General features: G+C 46.6%; 1 protein-coding gene across 3 annotated transcripts in view; it reads left to right on the forward strand.

Annotated features, from left to right (window-relative positions):
* Window positions 1-14,130: 14,130 nt before the first annotated feature.
* The window catches only part of LOC120655526, a 44,234-nt gene continuing 30,495 nt past the window's right edge, over window positions 14,131-27,869 (forward strand). Inside the window, exons 1-10 of one of the 3 annotated variants that reach the window (XM_039933376.1) lie at window positions 14,131-14,317; window positions 14,585-14,761; window positions 15,160-15,316; window positions 15,405-15,675; window positions 15,770-15,995; window positions 16,078-16,201; window positions 20,133-20,342; window positions 21,286-21,750; window positions 23,679-24,173; window positions 26,737-27,255. In XM_039933376.1, the coding sequence (XP_039789310.1) occupies window positions 14,712-14,761; window positions 15,160-15,316; window positions 15,405-15,675; window positions 15,770-15,995; window positions 16,078-16,201; window positions 20,133-20,342; window positions 21,286-21,750; window positions 23,679-24,173; window positions 26,737-27,255 (2,517 nt within the window). In that variant the 5' untranslated portion in view covers window positions 14,131-14,317; window positions 14,585-14,711. The remainder of the gene's footprint in view (window positions 14,318-14,584; window positions 14,762-15,159; window positions 15,317-15,404; window positions 15,676-15,769; window positions 15,996-16,077; window positions 16,202-20,132; window positions 20,343-21,285; window positions 21,751-23,678; window positions 24,174-26,736; window positions 27,256-27,869) is intronic. The other 2 variants (XM_039933377.1, XM_039933378.1) reach the window with 2 other exon arrangements.

Here is a 27,869-nt window from a genome sequence, read left to right on the forward strand (position 1 = left end):
GGAGATGGCAAGACTTTTCCGGTGATTATTAGCGACGAATTGAGCCCAAAAGAGACGGAGAAGTTGCTGAATTTATTGAAGAAGCACAAAAAGGTGATCGGCTACTCGATCAACGACTTGAAAGGTATTAGCCCCGCTTTTTGCACATCGTATACAACTCGAGGAGCAATACAAGCCAGTCGTAGAGCATCAAAGAAGGTTGAGCCATGCTATGTGTGATATGGTGAAGAAGGAGGTTATCAAATTGTTGAATGCCGGAATAATATACCCCGTGCCACATAGTGAATGGGTAAGCCCTGTGCATTGCGTTCCGAAGAAAGGAGGACTCACGGTTGTGAAAAATGAGAAGGAACAATTGATACCGCAAAGAACCATCACGGGATGGAGGATGTGCATCAATTATAGAAAATTGAATAAAGCAACGAGGAAGGATCATTTTCCACTACCATTCATTGACGAGATGCTAGAAAGGTTGGCCAAGCATTCACACTTTTGTTACCTTGATGGATACTCGGGATTCTTCCAAATACCTATTCATCCGGATGATCAACATAAGACCACGTTTACTTGTCCGTATGGAACTTTTGCATATCGGAGGATGCCTTTTGGATTGTGCAATGCGCCAGCTTCTTTTCAAAGGTGCATGATGGCTATATTTTCAGATTTCATAGAAGAGATTATGGAGGTATTCATGGATGATTTCTCGGTGCATGGTACTAGCTTTGATAATTGCTTGGCAAATTTGGAGAAAGTTCTTAAAAGATGTGGAGAGGTTGATCTTGTGCTTAATTGGGAGAAGTGTCATTTCATGGTGAAAGAAGGAATTATTCTCGGTCATGTTATCTCCGAGAGAGGGATAGAGGTGGACAGAGCAAAGATAGAAACCGTGGAGAAATTGCCACCACCTACGGACATCAAATCTTTGAGGAGTTTCCTCAGTCATGCCGGATTTTATAGGAGGTTCATAAAGGATTTTTCGAAAATCACCAAGCCATTGACACAGCTTCTCCAAAAAGATGTGGAGTACATCTTCGATAGTGATTGTCTTCACGCATTTCGAACACTCAAGCAATCCCTCATAAGTGCTCCTATCATGCAACCTCCGGATTGGAATCTACCTTTTGAAATCATGTGTGATGCAAGAGACTACGCCGTAGGAGCTGTTCTTGGACAAATGAAAGAGGGAAAGGTAAATGCTATCTACTACGCAAGCAAGACTCTCAATGAAGCCCAAGTTAATTATGCAACAATGGAGAAAGAATTGCTTGCCGTGGTATTCGCCTTCGAAAAATTCAGATCATACATAGTAAATTCAAAGGTGATAGTTTATACTGACCATGCAACAATCAAGTATCTCTTATCCAAGAAAGATGCTAAACCACGCTTGATTCGATGGATCCTATTGCTACAAGAATTCGATGTGGAGATAAGGGACAAGAAAGGGGCAGAAAATGTTGTGGCCGACCACCTATCAAGGATGAACCATGGAGATGATGGAAAAGAACCTATCGAGGATCAAATGAGAGATGATCACCTATATAGAATTCTCGACAAAGATTGTTGGATGAATGAAATAATAAGGGCAATAAAAGGGATGCCCTTGGATCACTTGGACAAGAATGCAAAGAAAAGAGTGATCGCGGAAAGAAGAAAATACTATTGGGATCCACCATACTTATATAGATATGGAGAAGATGGAGTCCTAAGAAGATGCATACCGAGGGAGGAACGTGAAGAAGTTCTAAGAAAGTGTCACTCGTCGGGATATGGAGGACATTATGGGCACTTTAGAACTCAAGCTAAGGTATGGTCTAGTGGATTCTATTGGCCCGAGATGCAGGAAGATGCGAAAAGATTTGTTTCGACTTGTCCGGAATGCCAAAGGACGGGGAATATCTCGCAAAGGAATGCCATGCCATTGAACTACAATTTGCAAATAGATCTATTTGATGTCTGGGGAATCGATTTCGTGAGACCATTCTTGAACTCACATGGATTTGAGCATATATTGGTGATGGTGGACTATGCTTCAAAGTGGGTTGAAGCTATGCCATGTCGGAAGGCATCAATGGAGGAGTCCATAAACATGATTAAATCGGTAATCTTCCCTCGATATGGCGTCCCGAGAATCTTGATAAGCGATGGAGGAACACACTTCATGGGCAAAGACTTTGGTAAATGTTTGAAGAAATTGGGAATTGAACATAGAGTGTCCACGGCTTATCACCCCCAAACAAACGGACAAGCGGAAACTTCGAACAAGCAATTGAAGGATATCTTAAAGAAGACCGTGGTAAAAGGAGGAAAAGATTGGTCGAAGAGACTAGATGATGCACTATGGGCATATCGTACGGCACACAAAACCCCGATTGGTATGACTCCTTATCAATTTATTTATGGAAAAACATGCCACTTGCCGGTTGAGCTAGAACATAAGGCGTATTGGGCGATGAAGGAAATGAACTTTGATGCGGAAGCCGCTGGGATTAAAAGGAGAATCCAAATAAGCGAATTGGAGGAGTTAAGATTGAAAGCGTACAATAGTGCATCAATTTACAAAGAAAGGATGAAGAGATGGTACGACAAATGATTACAAAACAAGGAATTCAAAGAAGGAGACAAGGTCCTACTCTACAATTCAAGATTCAAACTCTTTGGCAAAGGAAAATTGCAAAGCAAATGGGATGGACCATACGTCGTACACTCGGTTTCACCCACGGGAGCAGTGACAATCATGGATGCGAAAGGCGACCAATATGTGGTGAACGGACAGCGACTAAAGGTATTCTTGGAGCCCGACGTCGTGCCCCTTCATTACATCGACATATACACCATGGAGGAGAAACCGGAACGTCAAGCCTAACGACGTTAAGCAAGGTAAGTTTGTAAATATTCTCTTTTAGGTTTTATTTTCATAGTTTTATTTCTATTCTGGATGAACTTTGAGTAAAACATAGGCTTCTAATTTATTGGTGTGCACCTCAGAAAAAGTTGGAGTCCAGGGGGCTGAAAAACCCCCTGGGCCGGCCGGCCCAACACCACTAGTCCGGCCGGCCTAAGCCTTCTCGTGTGCGAATCGGTCTCAATTTTTGGTAGGTGCGAGATAAGGAAATTTCAAACCTGTGCCTTATAGATTTCGCATGCCAAAACTGAAGATATTTTGGACTTCTCGTCCAAGTCTTTTCGGGATATAAATAGAGGCGCGGGGTAGATCTATTCCCTCATACTTTTCAATCTACACCACCAACTCATGAGAGACTTCGACAATGGCCGGTCCAGCGAGTGCAAGAGCCATGATTGCAGCAATGGAGATCGAGGAGAGGGGTTGGACGCCCGACACCCCCATGCCAAATTCGCCTAGCCCCATCTCGGCAACCGGTGCGCAGCCCCTCCTTATCGAAGCAAAGCGATGTGAAGCGAAAGCCCCTCCGAAGAAATTCAATATTCAGGCAAGGATGTGTCAGAGGGAAGGGCCTTCAATGGTACAACGAGAAGTTAGCTCAAGCCCAAAGGGTGGTTATAGTCATCAGCAGCGACGAAGATGAAGGCGAGAAGCGACAAGACAAAAAGCCGCCCGCACCTAGGCGTTCCTTGCGCCTTCTCGGAGTTAAAAGGAAAAACTACGTCGAGCACACCTCGGAGCCGAAGGAGTATGCTGGAGAGAGCGATTGGGAGAGCATCATGAGCCCTGGTTCATGGGGCGCCACCGGTCGTGACTACGATGATGATTGGCCGGGGTGGGCCGAAGAGGAGAGAAAAGAGGAAGACGACCCCTCCGGAGGTGATAGCGGCAAGAAGAAGAAGGACGACGACGAACTCGAAGATGACAGCGCCAACAGCGGCGGGCATCACTTCGGGTGCTGTTTCAAGTGCTGCAATGAAATCGCGGATCTCCGCGCCACCATCGATAGGTGTCACGATAGAATTGTGGCATTGAATCGAAGGATGGATGACATCGAGAGCTTGGTTGAGAGAGACTACAACTTCCTTGTTCGCAACATAAGGAAGTTATTCGGGATGGTCGGAGATCTACTCAAGCAAGGAGGAGGGCGTCCAAGATGCAATTGCCCGAGGTGCCGTTGAGAACGCCGACGAGTGTCACACCCATCTTTTATATCATTGCGACGAGGACGCCGCATAATCTAAGCATGGGGGGGAAGGTGTGACGACTCGTAGATTCAATTTTGTTGATCTTTGTTTACTAGAAAGTTCGTCGTGTGAGTGTGCTTTATTTTTCGCATGTGTGAGAGTCATAGTTTAGTGTTGTGTACTTTATTTTTCGCATGTGTGAGAGTGAGTCTTAAATTAGCGTTGAGTCATGAAAACAAAATAAAAAGAGTCTTTGTTTTTGTTGGATCGTGCAATTTTATTTATGCATTCAGTTTTACTTTATTTTCTTTAAAGCAATTGTTCACGAGCGTTGTCATGAAAATTATTTCGTATTTGTGGAGCTTAGTAGATTATTCATCCATGTTAATACCCACACTTGAGCTTTGATCTAGCACTTGGTTTTGATTACGCTTGCGAGTAAGGCATGATTTGGAGGACTTTAATTTCATAAAAATAATAAAACCCCTACAAGCGTAAGGTTGATCAAGTTCTTGACAAGTTGAGAGTAAAAATCCTATCATCCAAAAGCTTTATTCGTTCCACCATAAGTATTGGATGTACATTGAGTTGAGTTAGGATTTCTTTCTCTTGGGAGTTTTAATTTCGAGCAATGATCATGTACGTATTTTTCATCTCTGAATTGCTAGCCACGTCAATATTCGGTAATGAGAATTCCTCATTGGAACAACTCATGAGATCTACCGGATTCCAAAACCCGAACCTGAGATTATCTTGTTTATTATCATCTTCCTTGACCACAACCCAATTGTGAGGATACGTTCTGTTTCTGCACATGATTTGTATAAAACATAACTTTAGGATGAAGAAAGGAAGGAGTATTCAAAAGATGGACCGAATCCGACCTAGGAAAGCCCCAGGCCGGCCGGCCTATACCTCTTGAGCCAGCCGGCCTAGGCCTCTCTGGTCTCGGTTCGGGCTCTAAAAATTTAGGGAGACACTTTGGATATTTTCCTATCTATGTTTTATAGAAAGTGTCCTATGAAAAGGGTCGGAACAGAGAGAGAAAATTCGGGAGAGAAAAAAAAGAGAAAAAAAAGAAAGAGAAAAGAAAAAAATGTATGAGAAGAGAAGGAAAAAATAAAGGAAGGGATTCTATGGTTAGAGAAGTGCAAAGAGATATCACCTTGTTGTTTGAGAACAATATCTTCAATTCCAAACATGTGCAATCCGACAACGAGGACGATACTTGTGCCTTGAAGTCAATCTTTTTGTATGCCTTTGCACACGTCCACCATTCTAAATCTTCTTACCCTTGAACCCTTTACATTATGAAGAAACTCTCATGATCATTGGCTCGGAAGGTAAGCAATCATTAGAAGGTTTTCGTAATTTGACAACATATGTATATACTCTACTAAGCCTCACCTATAAGCCCCACTTTACACTTGAGAGACTTTTGGGAGATGAGAGTTTGCAAATAATAATAGGATAGCCACCTATATTGAGAGACATGAAAGGATTTGTGCAAGAATTTTTGGTCTAACCTTTGTTGCAGGGTATTTTGTTTCTTAAAAAAAAAAGAGAGAAAAACCTCCAAGGATGGCAAGAAAAGCAAGTGTTGTCGATATTCGAGTTGCCGGCTAAAGGTAAGAGTTGTGGAGTAATATTGGATGAGTTTTTAAAACGCCCATGATATGATTATCCTCGCTGCTCCTCTAACCTTTGTTTGAAGAAATATTGTTAGACTTGTTTGCATAAGTAAATTTTGCAGTTTGAGAACTCTTGAGCAACCCATGGAAGGATTTGGATGATTTGATTTGCTCGAGGACGAGCAAAAGCTAAGCATGGGGGGAATGTTGGCGCTCCTTAAGTACCCATTTTACTATATGATTAGGAGTCGTTTTGGTAAATTCTTCGGGATGATTCATGTACTAACCCGCCACTTGGCACCCGAACTTGACCATTTTCGATTTTGTCCTGGATTTTGGAGCATGTTGCATTTTGACAGGAATTTGGACATTTTTGGAGATGTTTTGACGCATGGTTACAACTGGGCTAAGATGAGGAATAAAAGGAAGAATCAACACACAAAAGATGGGATCGAAAGGGGCCAGAAAAGGCTCCTTGGGCCAGCCGGCCTAGCCCTTTTCGGAGCCCAATCGGTCTCGGTTTTCTTCAGCACGAAGTATGCGTCAACCCTAATCTATGTTTTACCAAAACCACCGACCATATCTGCCTATAAATACCCCGAAGCCGCCGTCAAAGAGGGGGACCGCGGGAACATCGCAGAGATCCCAGAGAAGAGCATCTAGAGATACATTCGAGTTAGACACAAGAGAAAGGCGATACCGGAGTCCTCATCGTCCCTCAGCGCCGCTACAAGTTGGAGGACAGCAAGGGATCCATCCCTTGCCGGAGATTTCGTCACCATGATCGACTACGCTTCGCTTAGCTTCATGGGGTAAAGTCCTCGTTTGTTCATGGGGTTGTAAGGAGATCTTGAGTTGTAATTGCCGAATCCTTTATGAGATTGATCTATCACGATTCTTGTTGATGATGCTTTGATGCCTAATAGTTTGCGGCTTGGCTTTGGGTTTGCTTTGCTCTTGCATGGTTTACTTAGATTACATCAACTATCGTGTTCTTGTTGATTCGTTACCGATTATCCTCGTGTAGTGACAGTATGCGGGAGGGAAAGGTTTTGATCTTGGAACACACCTTTGGTAGATTAGATCAACCTTCATTGCTTGGCAATTACATCTCTAGTGATCCTAGACCCTATGGACAAATGCTCTTCATATCTTGTGCACACATCTATCATTGCTCACTAGTCTAGATTAGATTAGATTGGTTAGATTAGATCTATTTCGCACTCAATCATTCAATATAGATCTTTTACCAACATCATTAGTGCTTAGTTAAGCATAGTAATAGACTTGTTCCGTGGATTGATAAACCTTGGGGGAATACTCTAAGGGAAAAGCTACACGATCCGTGCGCTTGCGGTACGTAAATTGGCGCTTTAAGAAGCGTCAACAAGCTTTTCTGGCGCCGTTGCCGGGGAACAAGCGATTTTGCTACGTTTAACTTTGTATTAATTTTGTTGGTTACTAACACCTAACCTTTTCTCTAGAAAATTTTTGTTTTTGTTTTTGTTTTGATTGTCTAGATGGCCCATCTCATTCAACACATGCAAGAAGGAGAAAAATCATTGAGGGATTATGCAAGCCCGCGATCGGAGGACTTCGACATGCAAAAATCAGATTCGGTGTTGCGAGCCACCGAGTACGAGATCAAGCCTCAAATCATCAAGATGGCGGCAGCAAACCCCTTTAGAGGAGATGACACGGACAACCCATATAGACATATCAAGTGATTCATAATGCAACAAGGTACAACAAGACGGAGTTCCACTAGCGACCCCGTCCAAAAAGGGGACAGACCCCAATCGGACGGCGACCTTCGCCCGCGATCATGCTGTCAAGCCACCTCCATAGCCCAGAGCTGGCTGGGTCCTGCAACTCCTCCTGCGGCTCGTCGCGCTCAGAATCCCACATCTTCCCTCGCCACGCCGATAGAATGTGCACCCTGCGAAGGAAGATGGTGGAGAAAACACGAGCGTCGTCCAAACCGCGGGACACCAAACCTTGCAACACCTCCTCGATCGCTCCCACATTGTTCTTCTTCCTCCAGGAAGCCCCCCAGATCCAACTATTCTGCTTGTCCGGGGCACTCCTGGTGAACACCGGGAATGCCTCCTCCCTTCTGGAGGGGTTCCGGATGTAGAACCACTCGTCATGCTACCCCCGGTTGTTGTCTATAGGAGTGTACCGGGGGTACGAGGTCTTCCCAGGCCTCCGCTGCAAGCTGAAGCCGCCCACGGGTGCAATGGTTGTTTCCGAAACGCGACGCCCCTGCCTCGCGCCTCAGCGTGACTGGGCGGCCGACGAACATCTCCCAGAATAAACTCACATGGGGATCTATCCCGAGGAACGCCTCACACACCGTCACAAAGCCCGCGATATGCAACATCCCAGCAGGATTGAGGTGATGCAGCCCGATCCTCCACCCCTCCAGCAAGCCTAGCAAAAAGGGGTGGGCGGGTGGCCAAGCCCTCACGCATAGAAGATGCGGAAAGTGACCACTTCGTCGGAGCGAGGATGAGGCTTACCTCCCCAAGCGGCAACGCCCTCAAGTGAGCAACATCCCTGAGAGGAATCGATCCCTCCGCGGCCAGCCTCTCGAGTTGGGTCTCGGTCACGGAGGACGGCCTCCACAGCGACATGGCTGCGCCGAAACCACGACCAAAGCAACAGAAAGGAGGGCGGAAGCAGGAGCGGCGGCGAGCAGAAGCAGAGAAGGAGGCGAATGCTGAGAGGTGGCAGAGGAAGGGAGTCGGGGACGGGTAGATAAAGAGACAGAACCCTTCACTCCGCGTATTAAAAGGCCAGGGGGTTTAGGCAGGTGGGCCCCGCCAGACGACAGGGCTCCCCGAACGACGTGTCGTCAAAACGCGCCCAAAGCGCGCCCCCTCAGGGCCGGAGGTGAGTCTGGCCCCACGGGCCGGCCACTCATTATGCATTCACCAAAGCCCGACTGCCCCCGACCTCTCCTTGGGCACCAACAGGCCTCGGGTCCATGAAACCCAAGGACGATGGACGGGGCGAAAGCAAGGACAATGGCTCTCTTTTGAGCTCGTCACTCACAAAAAAGACGACCCCCGTCCAAGGCGGTGCGCGTCGGTTTATCATCCAGCGGGTACGACGGAGCCAAGTCAGATCATGCAGAGCAAATTCACTTCCACATCGGATTTATTAAAACAATTGGCCAAAAGCCATTACAACGAGCCGGGATAGTCCGATCCCAACTCAGGAAAAACACAAATACAATGGATCAAATCCATAGATTTCCCACAAAGTGGGAAACCAAAAGAAAAGAGGCGGGAAGACGCTCCAAGGACGCCTTCTCCGGCTATGGCCTTGTCCCCCAAGCTGCAAAGGATAGGGGCAGCAACCACCCCGGGCAGGAAGCAGAGGACATGCTCAAGAGAACCCACAGGGTCTTCTCCGGGGCGTTCGCCGCCTCCTTCCCCCGGAGCCCGCCTCGCCAGAAGGCCTGCAGCGGTGGGCGGCACAGGGGGCCACGACGCAGGGAGACTCCAAAGCAGACGCAAGGTTAGGCGCTCCGAAAGCACCACCTTCCACTTGCAGCACCATGCCCCCGCCCGCGCCGGCACCAAGGAATACCAAGGGAGCCACAAGGGAGATATGGTCGCTTACCACGACCCTTGGAAAGGGAACCGGTGGTCAGGCTTGCCTAATCTCCCTCCACGACACCCCGGTTCCTTAACGCCGGCACGAGACTAGTGGAAAGAGCACGATAGCAGGTGCATGTCTGAGGAAGATCCCTCGCCGTTCGCAAGCATTCTTCTAGCACCAGAAAAATGAGCCATGCCCACTCTCATCTGGAGGACGGGTGTGGGGTGTGAGGAAGAGAACTAGCAAATGGAACTCCATGATCTGTTTACTTGTGCGGCACCATGTATCCGCAACCCCCCTATTTATAGGCGAACGTGGGCACAAACAGCCCCAGTAGTCAATGGGCCGGCCAGAGCGGGGCATACCAAAAGCCCTCGCCAAAACCAAACCCCACTTAAATGCCGACGAAACGGCGCCAGCACGCCCGGCAACTACCACACCATTCGGGGCACGATCGCTGCATGACCCACCAATGGGAGACGACCCCGAGCGAGGGAAAACGAGTCGTCCGCAGTACAACGATAAGACGCGATGACCGGCCTCGAGATTCCACAACCCATCAGTCGACCATCAAGATGGGATTGACCCCGTCACGCCTCGCCTAGCGCACGCCGAAAGCTGAGGGCGCGGGCAGTTGGATGGGACGCCCCGGTCAGGGGCCATCAAAATCATGGAACCGCTTGGGGGCCTCTGGCAGGGGAATAAACCAAGGGTCCCTAACAAGCCCGACTCATATGGAGCAAGGCCCAGCAGGCTTATTGGGCCAAGGACGGGACGGCCCGCTAAGCCATGCGTGGGGCTGCCTTCGCTGCTAAGCGACCGGGCCCAGAAGCCCGACCTCTCAAGACACGTGGCGGCCCCCCGACCTAGCGCCCCGGGCCAAAACCAAGCCGGTGGTCTGAGACGTGCGCTCCAAGGGCGTCGCGCCCCCTGACAGGCGTGCCGGGCAAGACAGCCTCCGTGCAAGTCCCAAGGCACAAGCCGTCCTTATCTTGCAGCAAGGGCCAAGCTAGCAGGCCTCCCTGAGAAGGGGACAGCGCCGCTCACGCGGGCCCCTTGACACAATGGGAGGGGGCGTCCGCAGACGCTGCCTCCCCTCGCCGTAATGATGGTCGCCTCTGCGCACCACTCTATTATGCCAGCGATCCTGACCGGATGCCCCGGCCAGGTCTCGGTAAGACGCCTCTCACCAGGCGTGCCGTTTGGTGACAGAGCTACGTAAGATAGCCCCGCAGGTAAGGAACCCAGGCTCCGGCGGACAGGACCGGAGGAGACCCCCGAGTGACCAGCCGAGTGGTCGCGCTGCCCCGACTGAGCCAGGATGGGATAGCGCCAGGAGGACACACCGCTCAAGGAGATTGCCAGGATCATTCCTTGCACCAGAAGATTGCCAGGATCAAGCTCGCCCACTCCCGACCGACTGAGTGGGCCCCGACGACTGACAAGGGCGATTTGCGCCCCGACAGTTTAAAGGCACAATGCTAGATAACTGTAAATGGGGGCCCACCTTGGGCTATAAAAGGGAAGGCCCCCCACATAGGAAAGGGTTGGTTGGACTCCCACGGGTTCGACCCTACTAGACCAGCTTGTAAGCTCCCCTCTGAACTTTGAGCACCCGAGCTCGAGAGCAACAGAGCAAGAACACCACCCCCCATACTGGACGTAGGGCATTTCAGGCCCGAACTAGTCTAAATCCTCGAGTCTTTGTGTGCTAGACCATATCCGATCAAGCGCACAACAATCAAGCAATCGAGTAGTTTTGTAGTCGCCCATTTCCCGCAGCGACAGTATTTGAACCAGATCAGCTGGACCCAAGGGATGCTTTCCTTATTATAAAATTTATGAAGTTGCTTTAAAAGCATACCATCATTTTGTTTTCTGAGATTAAGCACACCTAAGCCACCTTTTGTCTTTGGTAATGTTACCATGAGCCAGGCTGCCAAGTGGCCACCCATCTTGCTTCTATCATTACCTCTCCAAACACATTGTTTTCTAATTCTGTCGATGTTATCAATGACTCCAGCAGGTAATTTAAGTGAACACGTGGTATAGATTGCTATTGGTGTGATGACTGAATTTACCATTTCCAATCTTCCAGAATATGACAGCATAGAAGAGCAAGCACTCAGCCTTCTTTCCATTCTAGTCATGAGTGGGGTTAGATCCTACATCCTTGGTTTAGTAGTTCCCATTGGCAAGCCTAAGTATGTGAAAGGCATTGATCCTACAGCACAGCCAAAAGCAGAAGCCAGAACAGCAAGTCTATCTGGGTGGACATTTATAGGTATCATACTGGATTTGGCATAATTAACAACCAGGCCTGTTGAATTAGCAAAATTCTGTAGGATCCCCGTAAGGTGCAATAATTAATTGACAACAGCTTCCAGGAGCAAAATAGTATCATCAGCATACTGGATAATGGGGAAATCATTGGTTGGCTGTGGGATGGGTAGTGTGAAAAAGCCATGATGAAAAGCATCATTTACCACATACTGTAACAATTCAGCAGCTAGGACAAAAAGCAAAGGTGAAAGAGGATCACCCTGCCTTACCCCACGTTTACATTTGTACTGTCTACCTAGAACTCCATTGAGGATAATGGAATCAAGTTCATCTTCACTACTATCACTATTGATGGGCCTGTCATTGAAATCATCACTATGGAATCCATCTGCTCCATCATCAGCGCCGACACCATCATCATCTCCGCCACCATCATAATAAGAATCAAACATTCTGTCGAACTCCTCACCATGATTTCATCTAGTGGATTATTTATCAAAGAGGGAGCATCCGTCTCGCCATTTCTTTCAGATCGTGTAGTCCTTAACAAAACCACTCACCATCACATGCGATTTGATTGTAGTTGGATCGCTAAATACTCTCAAATTCCTGCAGGCTCAGCATGAGCAATGTATCAACTGTGTCTTCTCCTTTATTGTGTGGTTCTCCGCAGCTTTAGGGTGCGTTTGGTTGGAGAGTGAGGTAGGATGGAACGGTTCCATTCCAGATTTTAGGGATGGGGTGATTCTATGCTACGTGTTTGGTTAGAGGGATGGAACGGCTCCGTTTCTTGTTTGGTTGGAGGCACGAGGATGGAGCTGTCCTTACACCGTCAAGCACCGTTATGTGGGTCCCGCTTGTCGGTGACTCGATCCTCTTCTTCCTCCCTCCTATTTCCCTCTGCGGCCATGGCTCCTCCTTCCTCTGCTCCGCCGGCCTCCATCCCTCCCGGTCTCGCCTCCACGCGCCGCCCGCGCTCCGCTCCCGCGCCTCCCAGTCTCACCTCCACGCGCCGCCCGCGCTCTGCTCCCGCTGGAGCTCCATCCCCGCTCCGAGTACCAGCCCAGCCCGAGTTCTGCAACCGCGCCAAGCTCCGCCCCTGCGACACCGGTGCTCCGCCTCCACGCCGAGATCCGCCCAGGCCCGCGCTCCGCCTCCGAGTCGTGCTCCGAGCCGGCCCGAGCTCCACCTCCGTGCCATGCTCTGCCTCGGCCCGAGCTCCGCCCTGACCGGAGCACGGCCTCCGCGCCCTACTCCACGCCGGCCTGAGCTCCGCCTCCGCCTCCGGTCCGCCGCGAAGCACCTCCGCCCTCAGTCCCCGGCGCCGCCGCCGCCGAGCCCCACCGCCTCCGGTGCGCCGCGAAGCACCTCCGCCCTCGGTCCCCCACGCTGCCGCCGCCGAGCCCCTCCGCCTCCGGTCCGACACGCCGCCGCCGCGAAGCCCCTCCGTCTCTGTTCCGACACGCCGCTGCCGCGGAGCACCTCCGCCCCCGGTCCGCCTATCGAGCTTCGTCGGCGCACAAGCCGTCGTCCCCACCGCGCCCGAGATGCGCTTCCTCCTCACGGCGCGGGACGGCGTCGAAGTGGGACGGCTCGGTTCGGTCGATTTTGCGGGATCGAGCCGTCCCGAATCTTGAGTGAATATTCGCTCCTCGGAACCGCTCTGTTCCTACACTCTTCATCCAAACATGACATGGAGCGGCTCCATCCCAGTAGACTCCTGAACCAAACGCACCCTTAATGAATTTATTAAGCTCTCCATCGAAATATGCGTCCATCCTATTTGCATTGTAAATCCATACCCTATCTATCTGTGAACTACAACAAATAATATAAATAGAATTAAAACATTCATAAATTTTAGTCTCCAAGGAAAACCATAAATGGTAATAAAAATATACTTCTTTATATGCGTAGATATTGAAAAATATAATTTAAATAGTACTGTGAGAAAAATAAAACCAAACCTATTATTGTACCACTACATCTTAAAAAGGTATCATGCAGGTTTGTAAAAATAGGGGAAAAAACAAGTCTTCTACTCACTCCTCCATAGATCTAGTAAATAATTTAGTTAGCAATGAGTGTAAAACATATAGATATAGTTCAAATGATTAGATAATCTTGTTCTCCTACAAATGGTTCGCGGTACTGTAGCAATCTGACCGCCTCTAGAAATACCATTTGTAGGGGGGAGGGATGAGCCGCCCCAACAAATGGTATTTCTAGGGGCGGCTGGAGGGTGAGCTATCCCTACAAATGGTATTTCTAGGGGCAGCCATATTGCTACAGTACCACGGATCATTTGTAGGAACGGGTGAAATTTTTATCCACCCCTAAAAAATGAGGCGTTGTTAGAAATCGTTTTTGTAGTAGTGTATGTTGCTTAGCATGAAAGCTTAAGCTAACTTATTGAATGCACAAGTAGCATTAAGAAATCAAACTGATCTAGATCAGTCGCACGCAAAGAAAAAGATTAAAATTAAAGACCCAGCAGGCACGTCAATTAGCTCGCACATGCGTGGCAGTAAGGACATCTTACTAGTCGCCCTATATGAATTAAACTAGAATTGGGATCAGATCAGGCTACATGATTAAAGGTATCCTGTGCAAGCCTTCGGAAGCTAAGGAAACATATAAGTGATGGGACCTCAGAAGTGCGTGTAGCCTTCCCACACCAATCTAGCGTGCTTCAGTGCAAACAGGTGTGTGCAATTGTTTCTTTGCATTGCTCTTTTCGGAACTTCTATCGTTGCTGTTGTCAAGATCTGTCGTTGAAATATCTCTGTTGGACTTGTGCATAGAGCTAGCATTCTTTTCCTTTTTTTTCTGCTTGCCAGTTCGTTCTCTACTTGTTTGCCTCAGCATTTCTGTTTGAATTTAGCTTCCATGTCAACTATATTCGGCTGGCATTTAGATCAGAGATATAGTCAACTCACCGTTTAAGCGTGTCTTTATTGCTGGATATGCAGGACCGGATCTAGATCTCACCTTTTCTGGAACAGGGCTGTCTTTATTGCTGGATATGCAGGACCGGATCTAGATCTCACCTTTTCTGGAACAGGGCAATCCTGATACCAGATCCATCTCAACTCTTTCATGGCCTCCGACACGGAGCTTGGCTTCACTGCACAGTACGGCTTCTTAAGGTATTTAGAGACCTGCTTATTAATGATCGAGTTTAGCCTTTGAAGCATTCGCAAAAATTCTGGTCTTATTATCCCAGTTTCCCTGTTTGCCATCAATTTTCTACGAATTGTTATTGTTTTCTAAACCTTAGAACAGATTGAGAATAACACAATTTATCTTTGATTTATCGAAGAGATAATAGTATGGGTATGGCTGCTCAGTTTGAGCATCAGTGCATATCTTTTTTCCGTAAAAAACTTACAGCTAGTATTGCGCACTTTACCAGAAGATTAGAAAATTCAGATACGTCGCGCACAATGGCACCGCATTGCACCAATTTCACCAACCCTGGGTTGCTATATAGGTGAAAGATGTCAAATTTTGTTTCCTATAATTCATAAGTGCACTACTTACACAGAATGGAAGACATATATTTGAACTATGACATCCTGGAGAGTATACTCAATGGAGGCAGCGACCCGACGAATCTGCCGCTGCAGTTTTTAAGTTACATCACAAAGAATTTCTCCAAGGAGAGAAAAATCGGAAGTGGTGGCTTTGGTGAGGTTTACATGGTAATATTAACCTTTCGCTATACTGGCCCTTCAAATTGCCTGACAGTAAGCTATAAGTTCCACAACTAACAAGAGTCAACTCGAACAGGGAATGCTCAAAAACAGGATTGTGGCTGTGAAAAGGCTTTTCAGCGACAAAACAATCAGAGAGGAGTCATTTCATCGCGAGGTTGATAACCTGATGACGGTTAAGCACCAAAATATAGTACAGTTTCTAGGCTTCTGTGCAAATACAGAGAATATACCTATAAAAGATCCCGAATCAGAAGATTATGTGAAATATATTTACGTCGAGAAGAGAGAAAGATTACTCTGCTTCGAGTATATGAGCAATGGAAGTCTTCGCAGACACCTCACTGGTGCGCGGGTCGGCTTTTTGTTATGTGAACATGTTTTCTCCACTTCATTGATGTGTCTTCTCTTTTTCACAATTATTATTATGTACCTATGCAGATGAATTGAGAGGACTTGGGTGGCAAACACGTTATAAAATAATTAAGAATATCTGTGACGGTCTGCGATATCTTCACGAGGAAATACATATGATTCATAGGGATCTAAAGCCTGAGAATATACTGCTAGATGATTCCATGGCACCAAAACTTGCGGATCTTGGTATATCTAAACTTCTTAACGATGACGCATCAAAAGCTATCACTACAAACACTCAGATGTCACGGTAAGCTTTGTTCAAGAGCTTTGCTCTCTAACTCCTTTGTGATGTTTTCTTATGCCATGTGTCATATTTTTTTTTCATGCAGAGGATATTGTGCTCCAGAATTCATGAAGCATTACGAGGTCTCATTCAAGACAGACATATATAGTTTGGGTATTATTATAATTGAGCTCGTGACTGGACGAAAAGAACACCCTGATATAAAAAATGTAAGGTTTATTACCTCACATTTCTAGCTGGGCTAGTTAAGATTTTGTCAATGCATATTGTTGTTCATTTCATATAGAGTAAATTGCACTCTAGGTCCCGGAACTTGTCCCCCAGTTTCACCTTGGTCCCCAAACTCTCAAACCATGTTAAGTGGTCCATACGAGGTCCCAAACGCACCACGTGTGAGTCCGAGCTGCTATGGCATGCCACGTGGTGCCACACTAGCATCTATTTACAAAAATCCCCCATGGTAGTCTTATATTCGCTCATTTACTCTTCTCTCTCCCTCCCCAATCTCTCTCTTCCCCACCCTCGAGGTGGCGGAGCTCGAACCCTTGCTCGTGCGGCCGTGGGGGAGCTCGGCAGCCCTGCCTGCACGGTGACAGAACTTGTGGCTTTGTAGTCTTATATTCGCTCATTTACTCTTCTCTCTCCCTCCCCAATCTCTCTCTCCCCCACCCGCGAGGTGGCGGAGCTCGAACCCTTGCTCGTGCGGCCGTGGGGGAGCTCGGCGGCCCTGCCTACACGGCGACAGAACTTGTGGCTTCGTAGTCTTATATTCTCTCATTTACTCTTCTCTCTCCCTCCCCAATCTCTCTCTTCCACCACCCTCGCGGTGGCGGAGCTCGGACCCTTGCTCGTGCAGCCGTGGGAGAGCTCGACGGCCCTGCCTGCACGGCGACAGAACTTGTGGCTCGCACTACTACAAAAATCAATTAACAGCGACTTTTTTTTGGAGCTCTGAGACGGGCACACAAAATAACCGCCCAGGGGCGTTCATTTTCTTTTAACTCCTCAGAAAATTGATTAACAGAGGCGGTCGTAGTTACGATGACTGCCACTGTTAATACTCCTATTTTCAGAGGCGGTCGAGTTACAAAAGTCTGCCTCATTTAATAAGCCAAGCCCAACCATACTTAGAAAAGCCCAACCCGGCGCGGTAGATGCCTCCGAGTATATATACTTAGGTTAGGGTTTTTTCTTCTTCGTTATCTCTCTCTGTCTCTCCCGCTGTGGCGCACCGACCCTCACCCTCACCCTGCCCCTCTCCTCCCCTCACCTCTCCTCCCTCTGTCTCTCCAATGGCGCAGTGGGCTTGGGGCAGCAGCCGGGGCTGACGGCCTAGGCGGTGGTCAGGGCGGCGGCGGCTCTGCTGGCCCTGGGCATCCATGGATCGGGCCCGGGGGTTCAAGGTTGGCAGCCCCGCGACAGGGGAGTGGCGGTTGGCGTGAAGCACGTCGCAATTGTCGGGGGAGGAGGGGCAGCGGGCGGCGCCCCGTCTGGCGGGCTTCGGGCGGCGCATGGCGGCCAGCAGACGTGTAGTGGCGAGTGGCCCTCAGATGGGCTTTAGCGGGCCTGTGATGGCTTTGCGGGGCACATCATGGGTTTTCTTTTTTATTATATTTTTAATTCATTAACTGAGGCAGGCATGCAAACCGCCTCAGAAAATGTGTCATTTTTTGTGATCTTTACTCTGAGGTGGCTGCGAAAACCGCCTCTGTTAATCGGTTTTGCCCGCCTCTGTTAAGTTTTGTGTAGTAGTGTCTGTCCCCCTCCCACATTGTGATGTCCTCATGCGCGCTCGCTCCAGTTCACTGCCCAGCCCCCACCCATGCACCTCCGCCACCGCCAGTGGCCAACAACCCCGCACCACATGGGCTGCGTCCATGGCCACCCCTCTATGTCCAGCCCCGACCACCTGTCGCTGCTTCCAGAGCCGGCCCCCACTGTGCCACCGCAGGACATGGCGGCTGACTGCAGTGAGCTCTAGTGTGTGCGGACATGGCGATGAGCGCTTGATGGTAGGCAGGGGTCGATACACACCTAGGGCAACTACAGCCACGACCCTAGGCATCGGCCAAAAAAATCTTTTATGTCCCTGTTTTGTTTCCGGGGCCCAGCAAATATATAGATGGAGGGGACCTAGTCTTAGTCAGCCCAGGTTATTTCGCGGGTTACTAGCCTAGCAACTCGTCCTGGCCTAGCTAGATTGCTTCCACACGATATGACCCGCATGCATCTGCTCGGCTTCCAATCTCAACATGCCTGCCTAACGATCGCCTATGGAGCCTACTCCCAAACCTAGGAAGACGAGCAGAGGTGTGGAGGCATGGAGGGCTACTGGCGGCGCCAGCGATCCGCGCTGGATCCAGCTGATGCACGGGGCCATAGTCTTGTGGAGGGAGAGCAAGTACGGCTATGCCTGGAGGCCGTTATGGGCGGGCGGTGGTGGTGGTTGGAGTCGCTTAGAGGCCGGGGGAGGGGTGGTGCATGGAGGTCGGCGGCCCGTGGGGTGTGTGGCCCCTTGTTTAGAGGTAGGCATAGCGGCGTGTGGAGCCTGGAGGGTGCAGGCCAAGGATTCTAGGTTTGATCTGCGCACCGCAGAGGCACGTAGGGCAGGCGGATGGGCAAACAGGAGCAGCCCCAAGCGGCAGGCAGCTCAATTTTTCTCCAACCATACAACGTGAGTCTAAGGGTGCATGACACCCTGACTTAGTAGCATTGAAAGCTAGCAATGCAAATGAAGGTTGATGAAGATAAGATTGATAGGTGGGGATGAACCCACTCGGCACTAGTTAGGTGATTTCTTTGTATTTTTTCAAAATTTTTGTTGAGTTTGTCATGCAATTATATTTGAAATTGGGGATATAGTATAAATCATGCAATTTAAGTACTTTTAGCCTATCACTATTGCAACTATGGGACGTGGGAATAGTCTGAGTGCTTTAAGCAGTTTATATATGTGGCCCTATGTGTCAAATTCCACCAGCTCCGCCACTAGCGGTAGGGGTGGCAAGCAGATTAGCGGTCATGGGGTGGCGGGCTTAAACAACGGGGCTGTGGTGGCTGTCGACGCCATGTTGTTCTCGCTGTCAGGGGCTGAGGGCAACTTGCTTGACAAAATGGAGATGGAGAGAATGGGGAGGGAAACATATAGGAAGGGGCAAATTGGAGAAGATGGAACTCTATAGGTTTTTTTATAAATATTTGCGAGCATAGCACCATGTGGTATATCACGTCGGTGTTGGAAACTCGCTTTGCGTGTTTGAGACCTCGGATGAACCACATAACATGGCTTAGGGACCCAAATGGACGATTTGATAGTTTAAGGACCCAAAGTGCAATTTACTCTTTCATTCATATATATATATATATATATATATATATATATATATATATATATATATATATATATATATAATTCCAATTTGTAACCAAGATTGATAGATTTCTGGTTATTGGGGCCACGTTACCTGTCTTTGCGAACCCATCAATAGCCGTATTATGGCCATGCCGCATCATATCTAGCAAAATTAAAACTTTACCCTATATCTTTCACTACTTACATAATAATTAAACTAAATCATGACATATAAGATAAAGTTCCCCTAGTATTTGCACCGACAATGAATCGAAGACTTCTGCAACCTGGAGTCGGTCCTAGAAATAACTACTATAACAAAGTATATGCACTTAATCAGAAAATATGAAATATGAAAATGTAAATGATTGAGGTAGCGAATATACAAACTCGGCATGAAAATTTAGCGCATGGTATCGGTAGGTAGTTAGATGCCACCTTTAGTTCATATATATTGGAGTTTCAATATAGATATGCTCCCAGTCATCAAGTCCCTCTAATCAAAATTGTAGGTTCACCACAAAGGCTCCCACACTTCCTATATCTTGCTGTGACTGTCTGTATTACGTAGCTTCTCCACGAAGGAAAAGGTCTTGTCATCCCACACACATGATCGTCGTTGTTGACTTCAAAATGTTAGTAAAGTCTTGTTAACAGTTCTATTGGCGATCAGTATTGTTGACACTTTAACTAACTTGATTTATGTCGTTGATGTACACAAGAATGTGTTTACAATGCTTGTTGAATATTTTGTCATCGTATACGTATTACCTTTTTTGAAATAACAGGTTCTTAGAAGATGGAGATACAGGTGGAAGAAAGAGAAGGAAACAACACTGAGTTACCAAGAAGTTGCTAAATGCGTTGAAATAGGGCAAAAGTGCACGGAAGAAGACCCCAGAAAACGGCCTTCTATATCGAATATAATTAATGATCTTAATATGTCGGACAATGAGAATTGGCAAATCAACAATCCCCGTGAACCAACTATTGGACAGGTAAAACCACTTTAAGACCCTCTTATCCTATGGTTAAAAAATAGTTTTATGGCAGAGTAGGTATTAGTAAAGTCTAACCCCTTCGATACTCCTGAGGACACAAGAAACACAAAAAACGCGCAGGATACAATCTGACGAAGCTTGTTAGATTTTTAACCTCAAGTCGCTGCTTCAGCTCCTCACTTCGTTCTGTATATATAAGAACACCTGCTCCCCGTGGCGGACCTTGGCCTGGCGAACCTGGCCTCCGCTAAGCTCCTCAAATTTAAGTCCACCGGCTCAGTTATTTAGTTGCATGCCCATGTATGAAGCAGTTAAGATCAATTAGTTGTTGGGTCCAGTAAATCACACGGCTCCTTTTCTCTCTTTTTTTCACAAGCATCTGGGTCTTTATACTTTTAGGCCCCCTTTAGAATGTTGGAAATGTTGAGGAATTTTGGAGGACTCAATCCGGTAGAAAATTTTCCAACGTTATGCACGAGGCAATAGATCCCGGATTTAAACCAAACACACAACACGCGCATATATTTCACGTGAAAAAATCCCATAACTTGTGGCTTAAATAATTTTTTTATTTTTTGGCTATCTCACCTTTTAGTGCTGGTTGGTGAAAGAGTGTTCTAATTTTTTTAGTACCGGTTGGGAAACTAGATCAAAGAGGTAATCTCGGTCTGCCAACTGTTACTAATTGCAGGTTTTCTAGTAGCATGGAGAATGCACAGGGGTGGTAATGGATCATGGTCCTAATGATTTCTTCACAATCCTACTTAGCCCTTAATTTTTTTAGCTCAAAATTAAATAAGATTAGAACCCGGCCCTTAGATTATCTTGACAAAAAATTAAGACCCTTTACCACCCCCATCAGTACGGCCCCTACAGTTTGATACATACAAGTTAATTTGACCCGAACTATCATATAACGTGCTTGCCTTTCTTCTGACAGATAATTCCTAACTGGAATGAGCTGCTTTTGATTGAGCCACCTGAGTTACATTTTCCTTTTGAGCGAAACAAACAGATATCATGCTCTTTACAACTAATCAACAAGAAGGATTCTTATATTGCATTTAACATTCAAACGTTGAGCCCATTGCATTACTTACCAGAGCCAAAAAGCGGCATTGTGCCACCGCTATCGAACTGTACTGTCAAAATATCGTTGCAGAAGGCACCACAGCATAAACAGCATGCAAACATGTTCAACGTTCAGAGCACAAAAGTCAACAAGGATCTAACCGATGAGAATATCACCGAATGCATGTTCAACGTTGATGCTGTTGAAGTGGTTGATGAGGTGACTTTGACGGTTGTATATGATGTGCCACCATTACTCGAACTAGACCGTGATAGAGGAAATCTTAACCGTCCGGAAGCACCCAATCTGCCAATAATAGAAGCAGTCTCCAAGGTGAGCTTAATAATTTAAGTTTTGCAGGAGAGATTAATGATTTAAGATTTGTGTGCATATAATTACCATGCTTAGAAGAAGGAAGATTTTATTAAGTATTTTTATTCAGCCACGCACAAAATTTCACTTGATAAATATGAACTTTTCATTGAGCAACACAAATAGTGTCTGGTTTTCAATTTCTTACAAGTGGCAAAATTACTTTACATTAGCATAGTGCCCGTGCATTGGTACGGGTAACATAATAGATCTACGTAATACAATTTTGTGTTCATTCACTTTATGTACAGGTCGTGCCGTGATTGTGCGACACACTGATTGTTCATGTTCGGATTGGGATTTGATCAATGTTTTAAATCGCGCGCTATGAAATTTAGCGCGAGGCTGTCCTGGACGCTATTGGCGCAATAGCGAACTCTATAGCAGCAGCTAAGCGCAGTAGCGCCAGCTGAATGAAAATGCTATGTCACCGCTATTTTCACGCTATAGCGCGCTATTTGTTTACAAATATAGAAAACATTAAAATATATCAATCCTCCACAAGGTCTCAATAGTCAATATTGCCTACTGCCTAGTGTTTACTGGGGAGAAGAACAGGGGAGAACAACTTGACTAGTGTTGGTGTTGGCGCATCTGGACTTTCTCTTGGATCAGACATAACTGGGCGTGAGGTAGCTTGTCGTCGCTGCTCACCAGAGATCGTTGCCGGTCTCCCCGTTGCAGCTGGTCGCCCCTCACCGCCTCCGCTGCCGGCAGCTGCTTGCCCCTCGCCGCTGCGCTCGTCCACCTCCACTGTTGCCGAGCCACTGCGCTCGCCCGCGCAGCCGCCGCGCTCGCCTGCCACCCACAGCTGCCGCTCTCGCCCGCCGCCGATCTGCCGCGCTCGCCCGCCGCCGGAAATGGAAGCTCGGGGAAGGTGGCTGCCGCTCGAGCCGCCGCCCTCCGCCGCCAACTGAATAGCTCGAGTGACTGAGTTCAGCTGATCGACTAGGGTTCAGCTGAAGGCTTCAAGCCGATTGGGCCGGGCCATGATGTTCTTTTTTTTTTGGGAATTATCGGGCCACGCTGTTTGATTTGAGCCTGCCAGCGATAGTGGCTGGTTAGCGGCGCTTTAGCGCTAAACGTGCTTAGCGGCGTTTTAGCGGACAATAGCGGCAATAGCGCGCATAGCGCAAAAATGAGCAATTGCGTCGCGCGAGTTGCTTTGGGCCTCTATAGCGCCGCGATAGCGGAGAAATAGCGTGCTATTTTTTTCGTTGGATTTGATTGATTTGTCTGGCTTCCGATTAGAATTCGGATTGATTTGTTCGGATTCTGATTGACGGACCAAGGAAACATTGATTATTTTAGAAATAGTAGATGCATGTTTGGATCCTGGTTCCACTGTATAACCTTTAGTTATCTCCTTGAAAATGGCATGTTGATAGTAACTAGTGGAAGCAGTAGACCGATCAGTTGTTCATACTCTTCAATTCTCAAATAATGCACGTTTTGGAATTGCGTACCATCACAATGGAAATTTTATTTACTAATATATTGAGTATGTAGATTGTACCCAACAAACTCGTGTAGACGTACTTCACACAACAAATTTTGTTCATTTTATAGAAATATTATTTGTTAAAATGATGCAAGAATTGGTATTTTGAACGTTGTATATCATTATGTTGAATTGTGTAGCTAGTGTGCTGATCATAGTTAACCTTCATTTTGTAACGGTCTTTGCCCCCACTAAATTGATCTTAAATAGCTTTTATACTTGAAATCTTAAGATAAATATTTGCATCAGTGATTATGTGTCTATTTAAGTCTGGCATGAGGTAGCCTGTTTAAACTCAATAGTAACAGTGTTCTTCCTGTAAGATATGTATTCTTCAATTGCATGTTATACCAAATCCTATTGCCGATTACTTTGTTCTTCCTTGTAGACAAGTTCATTGGCCACAGACGAGCTTATCCAGGTCTATCCCAAAGAGTTCATCTTTCCATTGGAACCAAAAGAGGTGGAATACACGATGACGATAGTCAATGTTACAGATGACTGGGTTGCTTTCTATATAGGGATGAAGCATGTGACAGCAAAGTATTTTTCTTTTGATGGCAATGGAATTTTGTTACCACAGACGAAGTTGAAAATTGATTACAGAAGGGTACCACACAAGGTGGTACCAGCAAACGTGCGGGCCAAGGAATCAGCTATTGTGTATAGCACCATCGTGTGCCCGGGTTTCAAGAGCCACAACGTCACGGCGGATTTGTTCAAGGATCCAACTAATGGTAGATTAGTTCAAAAGGTGGAGCTGCCAATGTTCTTTGCAGCACGACATGGAATTCAGCCTTGGGAAGTCATGCCATATGCCATTCCATCTGTGTCTCCAGCAAGCAAACAGGATTTTTCAAAGCCCACGGAAATAAACTCTCAGGTGAGTCAACTTTTTTTATAAAATATTAAATAAATCTACGTTCATCAGGCTAATTTTCTAATGAGACATTTGGTAAAGAAGGATTTAGACTTCTGACTACGTTCAGGGAGGTAGAGATTCAAAACGTATAGCTTCGCCGAATGGATATGGTTCGATACCATGAAGTTGGCACAGATCATTTGTCTCAAAATTTGCGAACGTATTATCCATCAGAGAGAATCGTAAGGCATTTGCAAGGTTTTTAGTAAATTGTAGTTTGATCCACTAGATTTCAAACTTCCATTGATGATCACTAGAAAAACAGTTTATAGGGGCGGGTAAAAATGCAATTTTAGGGGCGGATGTCGCACCCGCCCCTGCTTTCCGCAGCTAAAAATAGCTGTTTGCAGGGGCGGGCCACGCCGACAGCCGCCCCTACAAATCGAATAAAAAATTAATAAAAATCACTCGCAGCAGCTCCTCCGAGCCGCCGCCGCTTCCCGTGTCGGCGCCAGTGCCGCCGAGCCGCTGCGCACCCGTGGCCGCGGCCGTGCGCGCCGCCGCTTTCGCGTCCGCGCGCGTGCCGCCGCTCGTCCGACCGCACGCCGCCGCTTCTGCGTCCGCGGCCGAGCGCGTGCCGCGGCTCCTCCGCGCCCACGCCACCGCTCCAGCCCCCGCCGCAGCCCCAGCCCCCGCCGCGCCATCCGCCGCGGCCACATCCGCCGCAGACGCGCCACGCCGGCCCGTGCGTCTGGCCGCCCGCGGCATCCGTGCCTCGCAGCGTTCAGGCCGCCGCGCCGCGCGCGCTGCCGTGCCGTGCCGACCCGCGCGCCGCATCCGCGCCCCGGCTTGATCGGGCCGCCGTGGTCGCGGCGCTGCGCCGCGCCGCCATACGCCGCCGCTGCTCTCCCATGCATGGCGCCCAAGTGCCCTGCGCTTGGAGAGGGAGGGAAGAGGAGAGAGGGAGAGGGAGAGGGAGAGGGAAGAGACAATGAGAGAGAGTGTGTGGAAAGAGATAAGGAGAAGGGTCCTGGCCACCCACTGACCCATGCGCCTCGAGGAGGAAGAGATAAGGATGATGACTTTCGAATTTGTTTTACCAGAGTTAAGCCGGTGGTTTTTGAAGTCTTTAGGGGCGGGCGATGGACTCACCCGCCCCTACAAATGACTGCTATTTTTAGGGGCGGGTGAAGGGTGATCCGCCCCTAAAATGTATTTTTAGGGACGGGTCGGATGCTACAGTACCTTCGCTCTATTTGTAGAAATGGCTGAAATTTTGGTCCACCCTTAAAAAGATTTTGGGGTGTTCCTAGAAATCATTTTTGTAGTAGTGGATGTAGCCCGTCCCACTAGATGCACATGCAGAAAAAAATGATATTGTTTTCAAATGTTGAAGATTATTTTTTTGGCGACTGTGGCTGAGCACGTTTTTTATTAAGAAGAAGGAGAGTTTTAATTACAAAGAAGAGTGTCGCGAAAAGGAAAATTACATCATGAACGTGTCGCGACCTGTAGCTAAGTCATCAACCAAGGGAGGGCTATGCAAAAACTCCGGAAACAGCTGGAAGAATTGTGTGTGACTTGCATAGGCCCAGACCTTTGCTTCATCCATAATTAATCTTACTATTACTAATTGGCGGCTTCTTTGAAGCCTCCACATGAAGCCAACTAGGATCCTAGGTGGACACTCTAAAAAAATAGAGAAATCCTATAAATTCTCACAAAAATCAGAAACATCCAGCCATCAATCCAACAACTCTAATTAAAATAACCATCGGATATGTTATCTTTTCTAATAAATTACCCACATCTTCCATTATGAAAATAGACTAAAGTAACCTCCTAACATGTATCTAAATTACCCACCTCTGCCATTATGAAAATAGACTAAAGTAACCCCTAAACATGTATCTAAATTACTCACCTTTACCATTATAAAAAAAAATTCTAAACTAATCCCTAATCTATGTGTAAATTACCCACCTATGCTAATACACCCTAAATTTTCATATAAATTATCCAATTATGTCATTATTGTTACAAGTTAAATTACTCCTAAATCTGAATTTAAATTATATAATTATAATAAAATATTAAAGTGCACTACTATAAAAATTTTAAATTACTGTTTCTATCATTATTAATATATTATTTATATAAAAATACTACCCACGATATATGTCACCATATATTCATGTATGGTGGAAGAAATAAGAATACCAATTCACAAACAAATAGTTTAACTAAATATATATCGAATACATATGGAGGTGTGATACAAAATGAAATCTACTGTAACTAGATAATAATAAATATATATTTTAGAGTATGTGTTAGAATATTTAACAAATGAAAAAGAACGTGAGATAGATAATTATAATTATTAATATTATTCTTATATTAATTTTAATTAGCCCGTGCGAAAGCACGGATTGATAGACTAGTGTCACTAATTCGCTGACCGTTTGTGATTTTCTCTGAAAGACACGTTGGTTCCTTTCCTTCCAAAGTAACCATGCAACCAGTAATTTCTTTCCAAAGAAATGTTGAAGATCATCACTTTCATATATATAATTTCTTGCAGATACGCACGCCTTCATCGATTAAGCTAATCCATGTCGATCCCATGGAATTCAGCTTGCCCTTGGAGCCAAAGAGAGTGAAATTCTTAATGAAGATACTAAACATTACAGATAATTATGTTGCTTTCCTTATAAGGTACACCCGCGATAAGGTGGATCAGTATGAATCTACTCCGCAAGAAGGAATTCTGCCACCACGGTCTATGTTGGTAGTTGAAAACACAAGAATATCACAAGAGGGAGAACATGAGGATGTGCAAGGTCATGAGTTCGTCTATGTGGACAGCACTGTGGTGACCAAAAGTTTCCGCATTAGCGAGATCACGTATGACCTGTTCGATGTACCGTCGGCCGATAGATTACAACATGAGGTGAAACTGCCAGTTTTTCTTGTAGCATCAGGTGAATCGAAGTCGTGGGAGGTTACTTCTTCAGCGTTTCCAGTGAGCAAGCAGAATATTGAGAAGGAATTTGATAGGCTGCAGTTAACTACAGACGACCAAGATGATAAAAATTCTCTGGTGAGTTCCTATGCTATGTAATAGTTCAAAAAATACATAGGCCATTCACTAACCACCTCTATAAGTTTGATTTCAAGAAAAAAAATCAATTGAAAATAACTGTACCTTATTGAAAAGTTATTGGAACTGACATTCTTAATTTGGCACGTGAATAACGTTAAAAATATAGTTAGGAAAATTGGACACGCTGATGGCAGTTATCAACTTTTTAGCAAATTGTGCTACAATATATCAATTTTAAGCGAGTCATTTCTAAATTACGTACAGAAAGCTGCTGCGTTCACCTCTACTACCATGTGCCCAACCGTCTTAGGAAAATAACCATTCGACGGAACGAATAGCAGCAGTGAGCCCAAATATTCCCGGACTATTGCACGGTAAATTATGTACAAAGAGTTTGAATGCGTCAACCTTAAAAATACATACAGTTAAGGATTTATCCATGGCTAATAATGTGGCTCGAATACCAAACCACAAAGCTAAGAGTAGTGTACCATAAAACCTACTCCCATAGTGGCCTGAAATATAATTAGGGAAAATCCAACCATGGTGTCCATAGATGATGTCTATGCTACCACATAATTAAGACATCTCCTTTAAAAACTACTCCCTCC

This window comes from Panicum virgatum, chromosome 1N, assembly GCF_016808335.1.
Source record: "Panicum virgatum strain AP13 chromosome 1N, P.virgatum_v5, whole genome shotgun sequence".
Lineage (NCBI taxonomy): Eukaryota > Viridiplantae > Streptophyta > Magnoliopsida > Poales > Poaceae > Panicum > Panicum virgatum.